Genomic DNA, 15,298 nt, shown 5'->3' on the forward strand with positions numbered 1-15,298 from the left:
TACAGTTCTAACCTTTAATCCTCTGTAGGATAGTCTCCATATTCCTAGAATCAGCCATTTTGGAGATCTTTCAAATTCTGTGCTCCTACACATATAACCTGGCATTTAGTTGTATTGGAATGATACAAGTCACACATTACTATCTTAAATTAGCAAAAAAAGCTCATTAGTCTGTGGAGTAAATGCCATTTTTTGTATTCTACTCAAAAATTGTGGAAGAAAATTGACTGACATAGGTCTTGGAATCTTTCCCAGGAAACCCTTTTGGAAATACCAATAATTCTTTACTGAAATCTTAAAGGGTAGCTGTCAGTGGTAGAAAGCACTTGGCTTTTTAAAGCAGTTCTTTGCTTGAAGGTCCACATTTGTTTTGGCAACATAAAGCAACATTTCACGTCACACAGAAAGAGCATGTACAATACTTTGTGCTTCCTGCCCTTGGACAAATATTCAAGCTTCCAAATAAAATGGATTTACAGATCAGCACTACTGTAATTTCCCCCCACCCACCCGAACAGGAAGGGTTCATAGCGTAGTGACAAATTAAGAATAAAGTTCAAGCTGCACTTTGATTTTGACACACCAGCAGATATATTAGGAATGTTGTAATTTTATTTTGTTCAGTCTTTCAAGTAATAAGGAATACTGGTAAGGAAGAGAGGAAATTAAACATTTACATCCTTCTTCCCCCAATACTTCCTCCTTATCTTACAAACCTGAATGTCAAAGCCTACAGTCTTTATCCAAACATGCTTTGTGGCTTTCAAGTGAAGAAAATGTAATTTCATAGGCAATTCTTTATCTTGGATGAGTTGAAAATAAACAGAAACCCATTTATTTCTATAGGTTCAAGAGACCTTTTTGCTAGCTTCCCATCAGCTGAATTTAAGTAGACAGATCCTGCTGAATAAGTGGCTAATACTTCATTACATAGCAATTTTCAGAAGCAGCCTTCCAGGACCTGTGATAACTTTGATATCTTCAAACCAGTAGCATGTTATTTCACATACAAACTCACATTAATTAGCTAGACTTATCTGAGAAAGTACTAGTCAACTAAGAAAGAGTGAGACTAAATGATGGATAGCATTATTTAATAACCTTCCTCAACTGTCCACATGGCATCGGCACTCAAGTTGTTCATGAATCAGTTTCTGAATAGTTCAGCATTTTCAGCTAAACTAATAGTGCAACATACTTTAAAACAGCCTCTTACAAGTTATAGTAGTAGTTGAGCTTCTAGGTACAGACTGTCCACCACCCACACTAAAGTCTGTTTGTGATGAATTTGACCTCAAGAACACATACAAAATAAAAGCCACAGTACAGGACCATAAGGGACAGCAAGCTTGTCACAGAAAGGTTACACAATCGAAGTGGGCCTTGCCTTCTTAAGGGAATTTCCTCTCCCGCATTGCTTTAGCTGGTGCTACAAAAACAATTATTTCTCCAAATCTTAACAGCACAAAGACATCTTTTGCATAACTACCTCTCCCAAACACTGAATGAGGATCTCCATGGCCACTACCACGTCCAAAAGAAACTGCCTGCTTTCACACATTAAGTTCTTTTCAAATGGGAAAGGAAGTGCTGGTAGCCTATAGGTGTATACTTCAGAAAGATATTATTCTGTTTTTGTCACATTTAACAAGGTAGGAAAGGTACAGTAGGAAACAGAGGCACTGAAATCCCTTTTCCAACACAGATCTGCTCTCAGTCTACAAGGTGGACAAGATCTGCTGATGCTACAGTAAAAGCATGAATACCCGCAGTTATAAACTGAGCTGAAGCCATGTTGTAACCTCTTTCACGATTTCATCTGTTTTCTAGAATTGTGATGTCCTGAGGTCTGGTACGAAGATAATCATCATATAGCTAGAGTTATATTTATCACGTAGCAACTAGACACCGGCTCTTCCCCCAATTTCAGTTACAGCTCAGTAGCAACAACTGCTGTAGCAAAAGTTGACCATGATTTGTTGGTAGGTAACCATGATATTGTTGAGAGCTACAAAGACAGATAATATGGTGGTTAAGGAAGATACTAGATGCCTTTTATTATGGACTTCCTCTGTGTGTTAAGATAAACTGGGAGGAAGGGGACAAGAAGATGACACTTGATAGTGTAGTATTTCCCTCCCCCCCAAACAAGTGCAGATGTTGCTGGTTCTTGCAGACGAGTTCTACAACAGGTTATCTTTTTCCACCATATTAAATGAGTCAGGTCTGTCCCAATGAGCTTAAAACCAAGCAAAGAGAAGCCATTTTAAAATAGTTATACTGTCAAGGGGAGAATCAAATGTAATACACTTTAGTACGTACTTTCTATACATGGACTTTTTCAAAGAAAATTTCCAGTTACATCCTGAAGTGCCTAAGTACCAAAACAATAATCATTTAAACCATTTTAAAAGCTGCTTCTCACATAGGAAAAGGTCAGTCAAGCAATTCAGATCTTGAACTAGATCCTTCCATGATTATTAATTTCATTATAACCATATATGTGGTTTATAATATGCTCCAAATAAAGGTGAAGGCCAGTATACACTGACCCCTACCACAGATATGAAGGTAAGATGAAGTCATAAGCATCTTCCTGATATATCAGTCATCATGTACTTTCTACATCAGTCTTATCAGGTGCCATCTCTCAGCTGAAACGGCAATATAATCTGGCACATTAGGAATGGCTCACGTACAATGTTATGACATTAACTGCAGATTTCCTCAAGCCTTCTGTCACTGGATGCCAGGAAACAGACAGGCAGGAGCCGCTCTCACATATGACTGTTCCAGCCTAGCAATGTCCCATTCCTAAAACTAGGATGCCAGCTAACACTTCAGCTTCAGCAGACCCGTAGTTCATTCTCTAAGCCATAGATTTTTGCTTTTAAGTTTTTTAGTTCTCCTTGAATTTTACGGGTTAGTCTGTTTCCTTGGCGGATCTCATGTAGAATTGCAAGATCCTGGTCTGGTCCAATATTCAGAGTCACCTAAAAAGAAAAACAGATTAAGAAAAACAAAGCTGTACAGAATACAATTTACAGAGTATTATGATGAGGATATGAGGGAGAGAACTCTAAAGGAGACCCTTTGTAGCTAGCAAAGAGGATGCTTAAGCTAATATCACTAGGCTAATGCATATCACTAACAGAAAGGTGCTCCAGAACCAAAAATAACGAACAAAGCTTTCATACATTATGGTGTTATATTACTGGCGAGGAAGAAATCTGGATAGAATATAATCAAGTTTACCCATAACCTGTTGACTCCTAATTTCTGTATTATTTAGAGACCCACAAAAAGAGGCAAGTTAAAATATTTATCAACTAACTTTTATCTAGTTCTAAGTACCTCACCTGATATGATGACATTTCATCATCTTTTGCTACTAGAACTAGAGGTGGTTTAACTGTCGTGTCCAACCTGCTGCCTTCTGAACTGTGCACGATTCAGAAGCGGTTCAAGTACAACGCCTAGTCTCAGGCCATGCCATATGGCCCATACTGACCTGAACAAAGGCTGCCGGATAATCAGAATTCCTGATGGCAAGATAGCCAGGGCTGCCATTTCCCGTCACCCTGGAACTGGATAGGATGCCAGCCCAGTCACTTTCAATGGCAGAGCAGCACAGCCCTCTCTTCTCTCGACCCTTTAGGGTGTCTCATTGTCATCATGTAGTTCTTGGTCAAAGATTTCAATATGCAAATCGGGAAATTTAGTAATCTGAAGTCATTTTGACCTCAAGTGATGAGAAGGATTTAAAGATCACACTAGAGACTTCTAGCAAGTATTTTGTTCCTCTGCCCTCTTGTGGTTAAAAGTGTAAAGAAATTAAGAACACAATTAAGAGCACACTCACAGTTACAAAACATACAGGTCTGTAGTAAAGGTGTCATAGGCAATTTCTCCCTCATTCACATATGCTGTCTAGTCCTTAAAGAATAAAGTTTAAAAACCCACAGCCCAACAAAAAATTAAAAAAAATAGAAGCCTTTAGTGAAGACAAATGCGTTAGTCTAAACTGAACTATGTGCCAAAAGTACAGAAAACAAGTGAATTGGTGCCACTGCCAGACTCCTGAGAGTCAACTGGACAAAAGCTATGCCTAGATCATCCTCTCAAGCATATCTTAGATAAATATCACATCTCATCCCAAACTCCAAGCAACATCAAGGCTGTGGCTTCCCTTCTAAGCTGTTCTGATGTTCATGTACACATCTGGAAGCTACTACAGAGTACACAGCTTCAACTTCCAGCCATTGTTTCTGCAGTGATTTTTTGCAGAGTTACAAATGAGATATTAACAAATGAATAAATAGAATATTCACAATACTTATGTCAATGATCTACCTCTTACTGGAACAAAACCAAACACTATGGCCCCAGAAAGAAAACCAATCATCATTTTCTTTGCAGGATATACCTCTGGAAACTACTTTACTGCCTTGCAATTTTGAGACAGCTGAGTGAGCTACAGGTATCAGATATGAACTTTCAGAGTTGCAACAAAAATACACAGCTGATGTATAATCAGGACAGCTCCTGGCAAGCTTGATGCCTGACTGATTAACAAAGAAATCTTTTTTGCTTCCTAAAATACATAAAAGGGCAAGTTTTGTCAAATATTAATATCTAAAGGATCACTTAGGAACGAAATTATTTCCTTAACTCTAGGGAAATATTGTATTTAAATACTGAGAATACACCTCTATAGGGTAAGCCCATAATAGCCTGCCTCAGAAATGCTTGGCTATTACCTTAAAAAGCTGCTTCTCTACATCTTTCAGCTTCTGCCGAAGCTGTTTAATGTCATTCTTGAAGCCTTCCACTTCCATATTACGACGTTTTTCCAAGGCCTCATATCGCTGAGTCATCAGCTTCAGGCGCTTCCCCATCTTTTCTGAGCGTTCCTATGGAGATGAAAACTCAATAGGGTATACAAAATAAAGGCTGCAAGATCATCACATAGCTAGCAGATGATTACAGACTAATTACCTTAAAGAGTTCTCTGCCAACATCTCCCTCCTCACGAATCCTAGCCAGCTCGCCTTCCAGGGTGACACACTGCTCTCTATACATGTTTGATAGACGCTGTTCCTGCATTAGCTGTTCTTGCAGTGACTAGGACATAGGAGGAACAGAAAGAATCAACTCAAAAGCCAATGCTCACAAAATTTCCCCTGCTCTCGAAAAGCAAGTGTGATAGATTGACAATATGACAGGCAAACAAAAATTAGCAACTGGAGCTACAGCTAATAAAATAACTAGGTAAGGACAATATTCTAACACCACTTCCATTACCAATACCTTTTAATTAGGTTATCAGTTCTGCATGACTGCTCATCATCAGTTAAAGAACTCTCTCCTCTTCCCCTTAAAAGTAATATTCAGCTAATGCTGTAATTCCCCTTTTCACAGCTGCTTGCCCAGTACTGCATTTCAGAAGCATCTGCATTCAGTGGTAGATGAAAACAATTCCCTGTTGCCTGTTTACTTTCCAATTCCTTATTGCCTGTTTACCCACTAAAGATCTCCCAGCTTCTCACTGGAAGTAAACTAGAAGTGGAAGAAAAATCCTGACTACTGTAGAAGAGCTGGGGGACATCAATTGAAAGGACTTATTCTCCCCTGACAGCAGCAAGGAACATATAAACACTGCATTCTAAGTCCATTAGCTGAAAGCATTTACCTAGGACAAAAAAGTTACCTTTATTTCTCTGCTGTGGAGTTTCCAAGCTCCATCATCTGCTCGAAGCATCTTCTTGGTATCTCTCTGCTTCTTCTCTCTTCCTGGCTCCCTGCTGATAATAAGCTGATCCAGATCTTTGTCAAGTTTCCTCAACAGACTGTCCTTCTCTGCCATCCATGCTTTCTCATTGGCTCGGGCATCAAACTTGAGCTGGAGAAAGTCACGGGTGCTCTCATATAAAAGATTTTGGGTCTTATGGAGTCTGTAAAAAGGGATCCCAGTGGAGTTAATTAACTTCTTTCCTAGTTCCTATCTTAATTTCCTCAGTCATCATTGCAAATTGGAAGAAGCATGGAAGAAAAAAGATAGGTGCTTTCCTAACGAGTTTAGTTCTTCTCATCTAATGAAGTGATATTCTTCCAATGTGAAATAGGATTTTTAATATGTAGATTACTCCACTCATCATCTTCCACACACGCTACCAAACAGATGGCTGCATAATTTGCTTTTCTGCCTGCTGCAGGAAGCAACATACTGAAAGCCAAAATTTTTCTATTGTTCCCCTCTCTTCTCCTCTCATGACTACATCATGGTTATTCTCTCACACTCACTTATCTGTTATAGTTTTGATCTTGTCCTGGTCCCTCTGATGCTGGACTTGGGCTTCGTCCATGTGAATCCGCCTGTCCTCTAGTAGTGCCTCAACTTGTTCCTTGGATAACCGTGTCTGTTCTTCTATCTGAGCTTGCAGGGCCTCCACCTGAATAAGCAAACAAAGACATTACTGAATAAGACCTCACAGCAGCTCTGCTCCTGTCCTTGCAAGTCTCTTAAATTCCAAGATTGAGATCAAAGACTCTACCCAATAATACCTTTGAGAGTTCTAATTTCTCAAATTTTTATTTTTTAATGCTAAGTATTTCAAACAACTAAAACATTTTAAGAAAAAAAATCATGCTAAAGGCAAGACAGGCATATTATAAGCAGCAACAATAGAGCGAAGATATTGGAAAGATTTAAGTTGCACACAGGATGTGACAAATCCTGTGGAATATGCAGAGACTTCTGTCCCTGTGCTACCATCTTCCAACGAAGCAGTGGTACAAAACCACCTAAATTCCAGGAAGGCAGCAAGTCCACATATCTTGAACAAAAGAAATTACTCAACCAGAATGAATTACGAAATGTAAACAAGATAATGAGTGAAGAAGAGAGATACAAAGAATCTGGATCTAGGGCACATAGTCAGGGAGACAAATTGGAACAAGTAATTGAAAAAACACGCATCTGGCCTATGTGTAAGAAACTATCTGAAAAAACTTGGCATGTATTTAGATCGCTTATTTTTATGACAATTTTGTATGATGCTCTTGCTCCAGAATAAATGTTGTTAGACAGCTAACTGGCCACTAGGTCAGTCACCACTGCCCTTCAACAACAACAACAACAAATATCTATCTGCTGTACAAGTTTGGTCTTTAATTTGCTTTTCTTGACTCATCCTTCCTCATGCTTTACATATAGCTTCTGGTATCTTCCCCAATTCCTGATTCTGTACATTTTATCTTTCATTCTGTCATGCTATCTATGCTTTATCTTTCACTGAAGTCTAGCAAAGGGAACATTTCATTGTACTAGTGTATCTTACTGGGGCTGCCTAATTCTGTCTCAGACACATTGCTGTCAGACTTCCACAAAATACCCAACCCTGCAGATCTTCTGTGGGTTTAACATAAATTCATAGCCACAATCAAATTATGGGAGACAACATCAATTACACATTCTATATTTAAGGGCAACACATTCCAGTTGATGTTACTGGAACATCTGCTTATGTAAAGCCTCCAGAATCAGACCCAAGTTCTTAATCTAAGCCTACATTCATCGCAAAGAAACAGCTAAGTAAACTGATGGAAAGTGAGAATCCCTAGTAAGGTGGGGGGGACTGATAAAATGGGTATGTCTACATCTTATCTAAGCAGACAGCATATTTGTTTATCATAATTTTCTGGACAGCCAGGAATTATGCCCATCGGTTAGCAAATGTTTTTACCTGAAGTAGAAGTGTTTGATTATCTCTCTGGTATCTCTCAGGATATTCTGGTTTCTCTCCTTTTGCTGCTGGTTTTGAAGTGCTCCTCTTGGTGCCTATTGCAGAAATTTAACAGAAGTAGAAAACCGTTTCCCAATCTACCTGCAGCGCCTTTCCAAGCATGAAATATTGTATGTTCTGGCAGGCCTCCAAGAACAGGAAAAAACTTGCCACTGCTACAGTCGCAAGGACTTCTAGGAGGGCTAGCTGGAAGAAAAGAGTTTCAGAACTTATGGTGATCGCATACCTTTATCCCACACTATCACACCACAATATTTAGGCAACCTACTAATTTTCTTGGCATATATAGAAAGCAAACTTAAATTTTCTTAAATAAATGACGAATAGGCAGATGACACAGCTGCACAAGCATCAAGCCTTGAATGAGTTTTGAGCTTGTTAGCTAATTTCAGTCAATTTAGAAGAGGCAGTTCTTTCAAAAGAGAAAATCAGTAGGTAGCCATTCAGACCCGCACTACTGTCTACACTAAAGGCAGGCAGAACCCCACACCCTGGAATGGCCGTGGCTAACTAAGGGTGCCTGTCCAGTTGGTACCTGCATAGTTCCAGAACAGCCATTCCAGTCATACCAGCCTCTTCCTTAGCTGAGCAGATCACAGACATGAAAGCCAACTCATGTTATTTTAAAAGATTTTGAAGGGAAGCCAAGAATACTCATGTATATGTATGTACACATGGATACATTTAGGGAACTTAATGGAGGTATACCAAAGTATTCACAGTAAGGAATTATTTTGGTATACTGGACACAAACACACACAGAAACAAGTATCAACAGCTGAGCTGCTGTTAATCAGCTTGGTGCAGTACCTGTTCTAGAAGTATCATTTCGTTCATGTGACTCTCTGGATTTAGCTGGCCTTTGCAGAACAGTAACCTATAGAAACAGGATTAGATATCTGTGCTGAACACGTGACTTCTCCAAAGTTGCAATGGTCAAGAACAAATCTTAAAGAGTAAAATGAGATATGCAAAAGAACAGCATTACCTTACTTCTACCACAAGACAAGGAAGACATTCACAAGTGTAATGTCCGTGTTGAAAAGTTTCCTTTATCATGGCTGAGTTTTGCCATTTCTGCCTCTATTTTTTTTCACCGAAACAACTGGAAAGTAATCCTGCCTTTGCTGGCTTCATTAGGATGAAAATCAGCACGCTCAGCAGGAAAAGGAGCATTTTGGGGACAGAGAGGAGAAGAGGAAGGTGAAGATGACGATTATGTTAATTCCTTCTTTCATACTCCTCCTTGCCTTAGCAAGACAGAGAAACATGAAGCTTGATTTATCAGCACATTCACTCAAGCTACTGAACAAGCCTGGGATAAAAGCTACCCGATAAAACTATTGAAACAACTAAACTGTTGAACTGAAACCCACTTAGAAACAGGAGGCCATGAGGGAGCAGGTTATAACCCAAATGCTTATCTTGAGGTCAATGCTATATAATAGGCCTAATTTTAAAGCTACCCTATATCAGGGAATTTTAAAGCTTCCGCAAGATTTTTGAACTGCTCGAGCAGTGCAGAGCAACCACAAAGTGTGGCATATTTCAGCCTTTTTCTGCACCTTATTCCAAGATAAATCCTATATTCCATCATAGTCTCCGTATGTCCAAATCATTCATGATTCATGACTTTCTTAAGTAGGTTCAACTACAATGCACTTCATATGCACTGCCATTTAATCAATTTGACATTATTTCTGAAATATGTGATACAATATTGCCTAGAGGAGATGGCTCTTCTGCAGTCTCCTGCCCAGGAAACTACTGCAGCAACCTCAACACTGCTTTATTCTTTACTGAGGCCCTAAGACATAAGCACTCTGAGACAGCTGATCTTCAAACACTGCACCTGGTCATCTTCTGCACTTCCTTTTTTTCTTTTTCTCTTTGTGGTGTTCTCTCCAACTTCTCAATGACCATTTGCCAGATGCCTTCAGACTCCTATCTGACACTTAGGAGGCTGGTCTGAAGGTACATTTTGAAGGTAGAAGGGGACTGATGCTAAGAGGACCTACTTCCAAGTGAGCTTGTTCCTACTTATCTGTCAGCAGCTACACTAAAACCTGATGTTGCTACAGATCCCTCCTGCCTTGGGGTCATTTAGCAACTTTTGACTTGCGGGACAGATCTGGTCTGTGGTCAGCCTCTGGGGTACAGATCTTCGTGTTACAACGAAAAGCAGAGTTCTACAGAAAAATGGAACTTGCCTTATGTGGAGGCTCCTTGTGAAAATATGTAACTTCTCCTTTGTCTGTTCCCACTAACGCCAGGAGATGCTGAATTTTTTTTCTATCCTCCAATTCCCTGGAATTCAAAGAAAGTGGTCAGCACATTGCTATTTCTAAGTACATCAAGACATTGTGGCACGCTGTCCTTCTAGTTTACTCGTTAATGCCTACAAGTTTTCCAAACTGTTGCAGTTCTTGAGAATACTGCTTTAAACAAACTACCAAAGACATTACTGATGTTGTCAATATAAGAAGAATACCACCAATTCCACTGACAATGGGGACCATTCCTCTTTTCAAGTATGACAATACTACATAGGCTGATACAGCAATAGCACATGGTGGTAAAGAACGTACATTCCAGAGTTATGAACTACCTAAAATCCTTTCAGATACTTCATTCAACAGATTGTAAGTGTCCATTTTTTTTTTTAAGCAAACTACATTAAGGGCTGTATCAGAGATCCCCCTGCAGCCCACGGTGAAGACCATGGTGAGGCAGGCTGTCCCCCTGCAGCCCATGGAGGTTAACAGTGGAGCAGATATCCACCTGCAGCCCATGGAGGACCCCACACCACAGCAGGTGGATGCACCCAAAGGAGGCTGTGACCCCGTGGGAAGCCCACGCTGGAGCAGACTCCTGGCAGGACCTGTGGACCCCGTGGAGAGGGGAGCCCACGCTGGAGCAAGTTTGCTGGCAGGACTTGTGACCCCATGGGGGACCCATGCTGGAACAGTCCATTCCTGAAGGACTGCACGCTGTGGAAAGGACCCACGCTAGAGAAGTTTGTGGAGGACTGTCTCCTATGGGTGGGACCCCATGCTGGAGCAGGGGAAGACAGCAAGGAGGAAGGAACGGCAGAGACAACATGTGATGAACTGACCGCAACCCCCATTCCCTGTCCCCCTGTGCTGGTCAGGGGAAGGAGGTAGAAAATTCAGGAGTGAAGTTGAGCCCGGGAAGATGGGAGGGGTGAGGGGAAGGTGTTTTAAGATTTGGTTTTATTTCTCATTATCCTACTGATTTGATTGGTAATAAATTTATTTCCCCAAGTCAAGTCTGTTTTGCCCATGACAGTAATTGGTGAGTGATCTCCCTGTCCTTATCTTGACCCACAAGCCTTTTGTCATATTTTTTCTCCCCCTGTCCAGCTGAGGGAGGGGAGTGATAGAGCAGCTTGGTGGGCACCTGGCATCCAGCCAAGATCAACCCACAACAGTCTGCTTCAATCAGAATCTCCACATTCAAACTGGCAACTCACAATTCAAATCTGAATCTATGTTCAACTTCTGCTCTTCCTTCTGCTACTGGAATAGTAGGAATAATAAGTGGAAACATATTTAGCAGCCCAACAGATTGCATTCCACCTCCAAGATTGGTACGATTTCATAGGAGCCCTCCCTGGGAAGTGTGGCATAATTGCCTCTCTGAAGACTCCAGATGTGGATGAGAACTAGAACATAATGCATGCAATTGCTATTGCCAGTGACCCAGCCCACCTGATTTTCAGCCGGTCATTCTCTGAGTAAAGACGAAGGACTTGTTCCCTCTCCTGGAAGAGGTAGACTTGCATATCACTCAAAGCCTTTTGCAACTCCGCAATCTCCTCTTCTCGCTGACGTACTTCCCATTGCAATTTGTGCTAAGTAAAGAGAGTAGGTACTTGAAATGATACAGAGCATTGGGCAAACTTACAAACTTCAAACTGCTTGTGCCCTGAGCCTGTAACGGGTAGAGAACAACTGCCAGTTCAAGTGAATTATTTTATTCTCTTACAAAATTTGACCAGATGAGGGCAGTATTGGAAACATTATAAAAAAATGTTTCAACAGGGCGTTCAGAGCCCTGAGAATCACTGTCACTATACAACAGTCAAATAAGGCCGAAGCTAGGGTCTCCAGTTTCCAGTGGTTGCACTTCTGCACTGGCAGTCATAGTGGCACAGGTATGGGGAGTCTGACATCAACAAAAACCTAGCAAAGCCTCTGTAATAGCACTTACTCTTAAAAGAAATTGCTGAAGAATAAACATTAAAATATCCGTATGGTTTAGTAGTGAGAAATCTGGCTAGTTACTAAGTTTCACTAATGATTTTCTACCTGGTGTGGAAAACTAACAAACCTTTCAGAAAACCATTCCTGTAGTAGAGAAGGCACTATTTTAGAACCTGCCCCTCTTTTTCGCATATGTTGAATGGAAGTAACTTGTACGCCACGTATTTCCCTAGGGCTTTCAGGCTGCTTTAAGCATGGCCAGTACTTGAGGCGGCACCTCAATCACCTCAGAAGTGATCGTTCTATTCCCAAAGGGCCATTCACAATTACAAAGATGACTACTGCACAGATGCATGCTATAAGGCATATCAGAGCACTGAATACCTTACAGATATTCTGTAAGATTTCTTCCTCTTAAAAGGTAAAGATTTTTAGGTTTTGGAGTTTCTTTTAAATTCGCATTTATTTGCTGTGTAGTATACTGCTTAATAGCCTGTGGCCAAGCTTACGAATTCCATTGCAGTAAATACAAATTATATCTGTATCTCAAAGCCCATTAAATTTGGACAAAAGAGCACTCATTCTTCACTATAAGAAACAAGGGAAAGAAGTTGGACAACATGGGAACTGACCATCTAAACTCAGGCTTTAACTTTAAAAAAACAGAAACAAACAAGCCACTGTGAAGATATAACCAAACTATAATAACTTAAGAATAGAAGAATATCCTACAGGCATGTTTCTGTTTGCTTTGACAGAGGACAGCCAGCTACATTTTACAATCAAACCCTGAAATCTACTTATTTCTTCTTAGCTCAGCTCTACAACATTACTGGTAAATCTTAAGACCACCTGTGCCGAGTTTTCAACTGAAGAAAAATATTAAGTTTGTATAAGGATACATAGTCCATCATCATTCAAAAACTCTTTTCCGAACCTGCTCATCATACGTTTCTTTGTATCTCTCCAGCCTTTTTACCAAATCCTCATGTTCCTCATCAAAGTCAGCAATCTTCTTGCGGTAGTATTCCAGCAGCTCCCGGGAGGGATGGAGAAAGGCCAAGCGCTCATTGATTGAAGGGAGAGGAGTAACGTCCTCCTGACTCGGAGACTGAGAACTAGCATATCTGGATGAGACATGGGGGGTTGCCAGCCTGGACAGAAACAGTTTCTAATGACATGTAAGCTTCAGACAATAAAATAAAAAAACTTTCTAAAATTCTAAAATCTAAAAATAGATTTTCAATTTTAACACAGGTTCAATTTCAAACACAGATTAGCTTGTCTGTGCTCTGTGTATTAACAGATCATAGCATTTAGGAGAACCAAAAGCTTTGATACAGAATAACTTGCAGGCTTACTATACTGTGGAGATGGGGCCAACCGATGGAAAAGGAAGAAAAAAAATGTTACGGAAGGAACGTCTCATAGGTTATTTAGGGAAGGTGAATATAAAAGGAAGAGGAGGAAAGAAAAGGAGAGAACAAAGGGGACAAGAAGTCCATTGTTGTGCAATCAGAAGGAACAGCCACTGTAAGATAAACAGGAAGACATAATCTGTGACAGAATCACTATCTGATATCCAGAGAGAAAAACACTTTCTAGAGAAAGACTGCTGAATAAAGACAATAATTCAGGTTAGCTGATGCACCAGCCACCATAATTTAAGGTGTAGGTCTAGGAATCTGCATGCTTTCCTTTCTGGTGTACCTGATGTTCTTATCCACATAGCTTGTCCACCCTTGATAGTGAAATAGAAGCTTCCAAGTTCTTGAATCCTATGTTGAGGTACTGGATGGAAAGCATGTCAATATTACATAAATCAAATCAAGAATATGTATGTGTAATTACATATCTGATTTTTCTTTTAAGCAATGTTTACTGCATTCAAACATTTAATCTGCTCAAACAAGCACCAAATTTGCAAATAGAGCTGCACACACAGTTCAAAATTCTCCTGGAACATGTTCTTTTCATTATTTATGTTGATCTGACAAACACTTTTTTTTAACGATACCATGAGTAACAGAATTAAAGGTAAGAAGCCTGTTTACTAAAGATCTGCTTAACAAAAACACAGTCCAGAATCTGATTCCGGAGCCAGTGCCAGAACTCTGATCATAAAGCGATCTGGCAGGTGACACTGAGGCAGCAGTGACCTTTATGGACCAGCTCAACAAAGCTGCTTAGATCAGAACCCCAGTGTGCTACATCCATGAAAACGTGCCAAGCTCCTTAACTCCTGGCACTGTAGGAAAGTGTTAAATATGCAATAATACCATTATTTCATGTAGGAACTTTCCTACCAGCTGTGCCCAGAAATGCCTTAACACACTTGGAAAAATGAATAACAGCAACAGAAGAAAACAGGTAACATAGGCACAAGGTGAATACTTTATTACTGAACTAAAGAACAGTAGAAATGGAAAGGCCTAAGGATAAGGAAGCACAGCAGGTACAAGAGCGGACAAAACGGTGCCTTACATTAAGCCTGGCTACCGGACAGAAAGGGAAGAGCTCTGGGGCCAGAGCCCGCAGAGCAGTTTCAGCGCGGGGTCACTACGGAGGCAGCCCCCACACTACCTTCTGGAGCGAGGGGAGGTCCCCGGAGAGCAGTCCGTCGCGCTCATGGCGCCCCTGCGGAAGGGCCGGGCTCACCGCGGTTAGGGGACAGAAGCTTCGAGCCGGGGCTCAGCCGGGCCGCCTGCGGCCCCGGGTACCCTGGGAAGCTGGCAGAGGTGGGGGGTGCCCGGCGGAAACACAAGCTAAGGCACGCTGCAGGCCCCGCTGGGAACGGCCATAGCCGCGCGGAAAAGCCCCTGGCGGGCCCCCTGCCAAACAACCCAGCGACAAGCTCCCGAGGCAGCACAGGAGGCGGCCGGCACCACCCGCACGCCGCCGCCGCCACCTCACGACCCTCTACCGCGAGAGGGCCCCAACGGCAAAATAACCGCTACAACTGACCCTCCACAACTTAAACTGGGAGGCAACCTGCCGCCCGCCGCCTCCTCCAATCACAGCCAGCCTTCCATGCGGCGCCGACCGCCTCTACCAATCAGCGCTCGCGACACGGGCGGCAGGGGCTCCGCGCCGGCGCGTCTGGGAGTTTGTAGTCCTTGGGGGGCCGGCGGGGGCGGGGTGGGGGCGCTGCGCGTGCGCGCCCGGCAGGGGTGGGCGGGGCGGAGGGTGCGCCGAGTGGCGGCCCTGCACCTCGGCCTACCGACCATGGCGGGGGGGGGGGGAGTTATTTGGGGAAGAAACATAGGG

At 41.8% G+C, this 15,298-nt stretch overlaps 1 protein-coding gene across 1 annotated transcript; it reads right to left on the reverse strand.

The window, feature by feature from the left end:
• Positions 1–590: 590 nt before the first annotated feature.
• On the reverse strand, positions 591–14,878 carry CCDC77 (coiled-coil domain containing 77). Its single transcript, XM_050898912.1, has 11 exons — positions 14,615–14,878; positions 12,969–13,185; positions 11,537–11,679; positions 10,016–10,112; positions 8,616–8,682; positions 7,746–7,840; positions 6,304–6,452; positions 5,711–5,954; positions 4,999–5,124; positions 4,761–4,913; positions 591–2,993 (listed from the first exon to the last, which is right to left on the reverse strand). The coding sequence occupies exons 1-11, from the start codon at positions 14,659–14,661 to the stop codon at positions 2,847–2,849; spliced, it is 1,485 nt and encodes a 494-aa protein (XP_050754869.1). The 5' UTR covers positions 14,662–14,878; the 3' UTR covers positions 591–2,846.
• Between the last annotated feature and the right edge of the window lie 420 nt (positions 14,879–15,298).

Source organism: Gymnogyps californianus, chromosome 1 (assembly GCF_018139145.2).
Source record: "Gymnogyps californianus isolate 813 chromosome 1, ASM1813914v2, whole genome shotgun sequence".
Lineage (NCBI taxonomy): Eukaryota > Metazoa > Chordata > Aves > Accipitriformes > Cathartidae > Gymnogyps > Gymnogyps californianus.

Bases quoted from the DNA above. Each gene is read 5' to 3' on its own strand.
- CCDC77 (XM_050898912.1), bottom strand. From the start codon at position 14,661: ATGAGCGCGACGGACTGCTCTCCGGGGACCTCCCCTCGCTCCAGAAG. The intron at 11,680-12,968 runs GTTCGGAAAAGA...CTCTTTACTTAG, and splicing joins AAGAAACGTATGATGAGCAG to CACAAATTGCAATGGGAAGT. The intron at 10,113-11,536 runs GTGGGCTGGGTC...TTTGAATTCCAG, and splicing joins AATGACCGGCTGAAAATCAG to GGAATTGGAGGATAGAAAAA.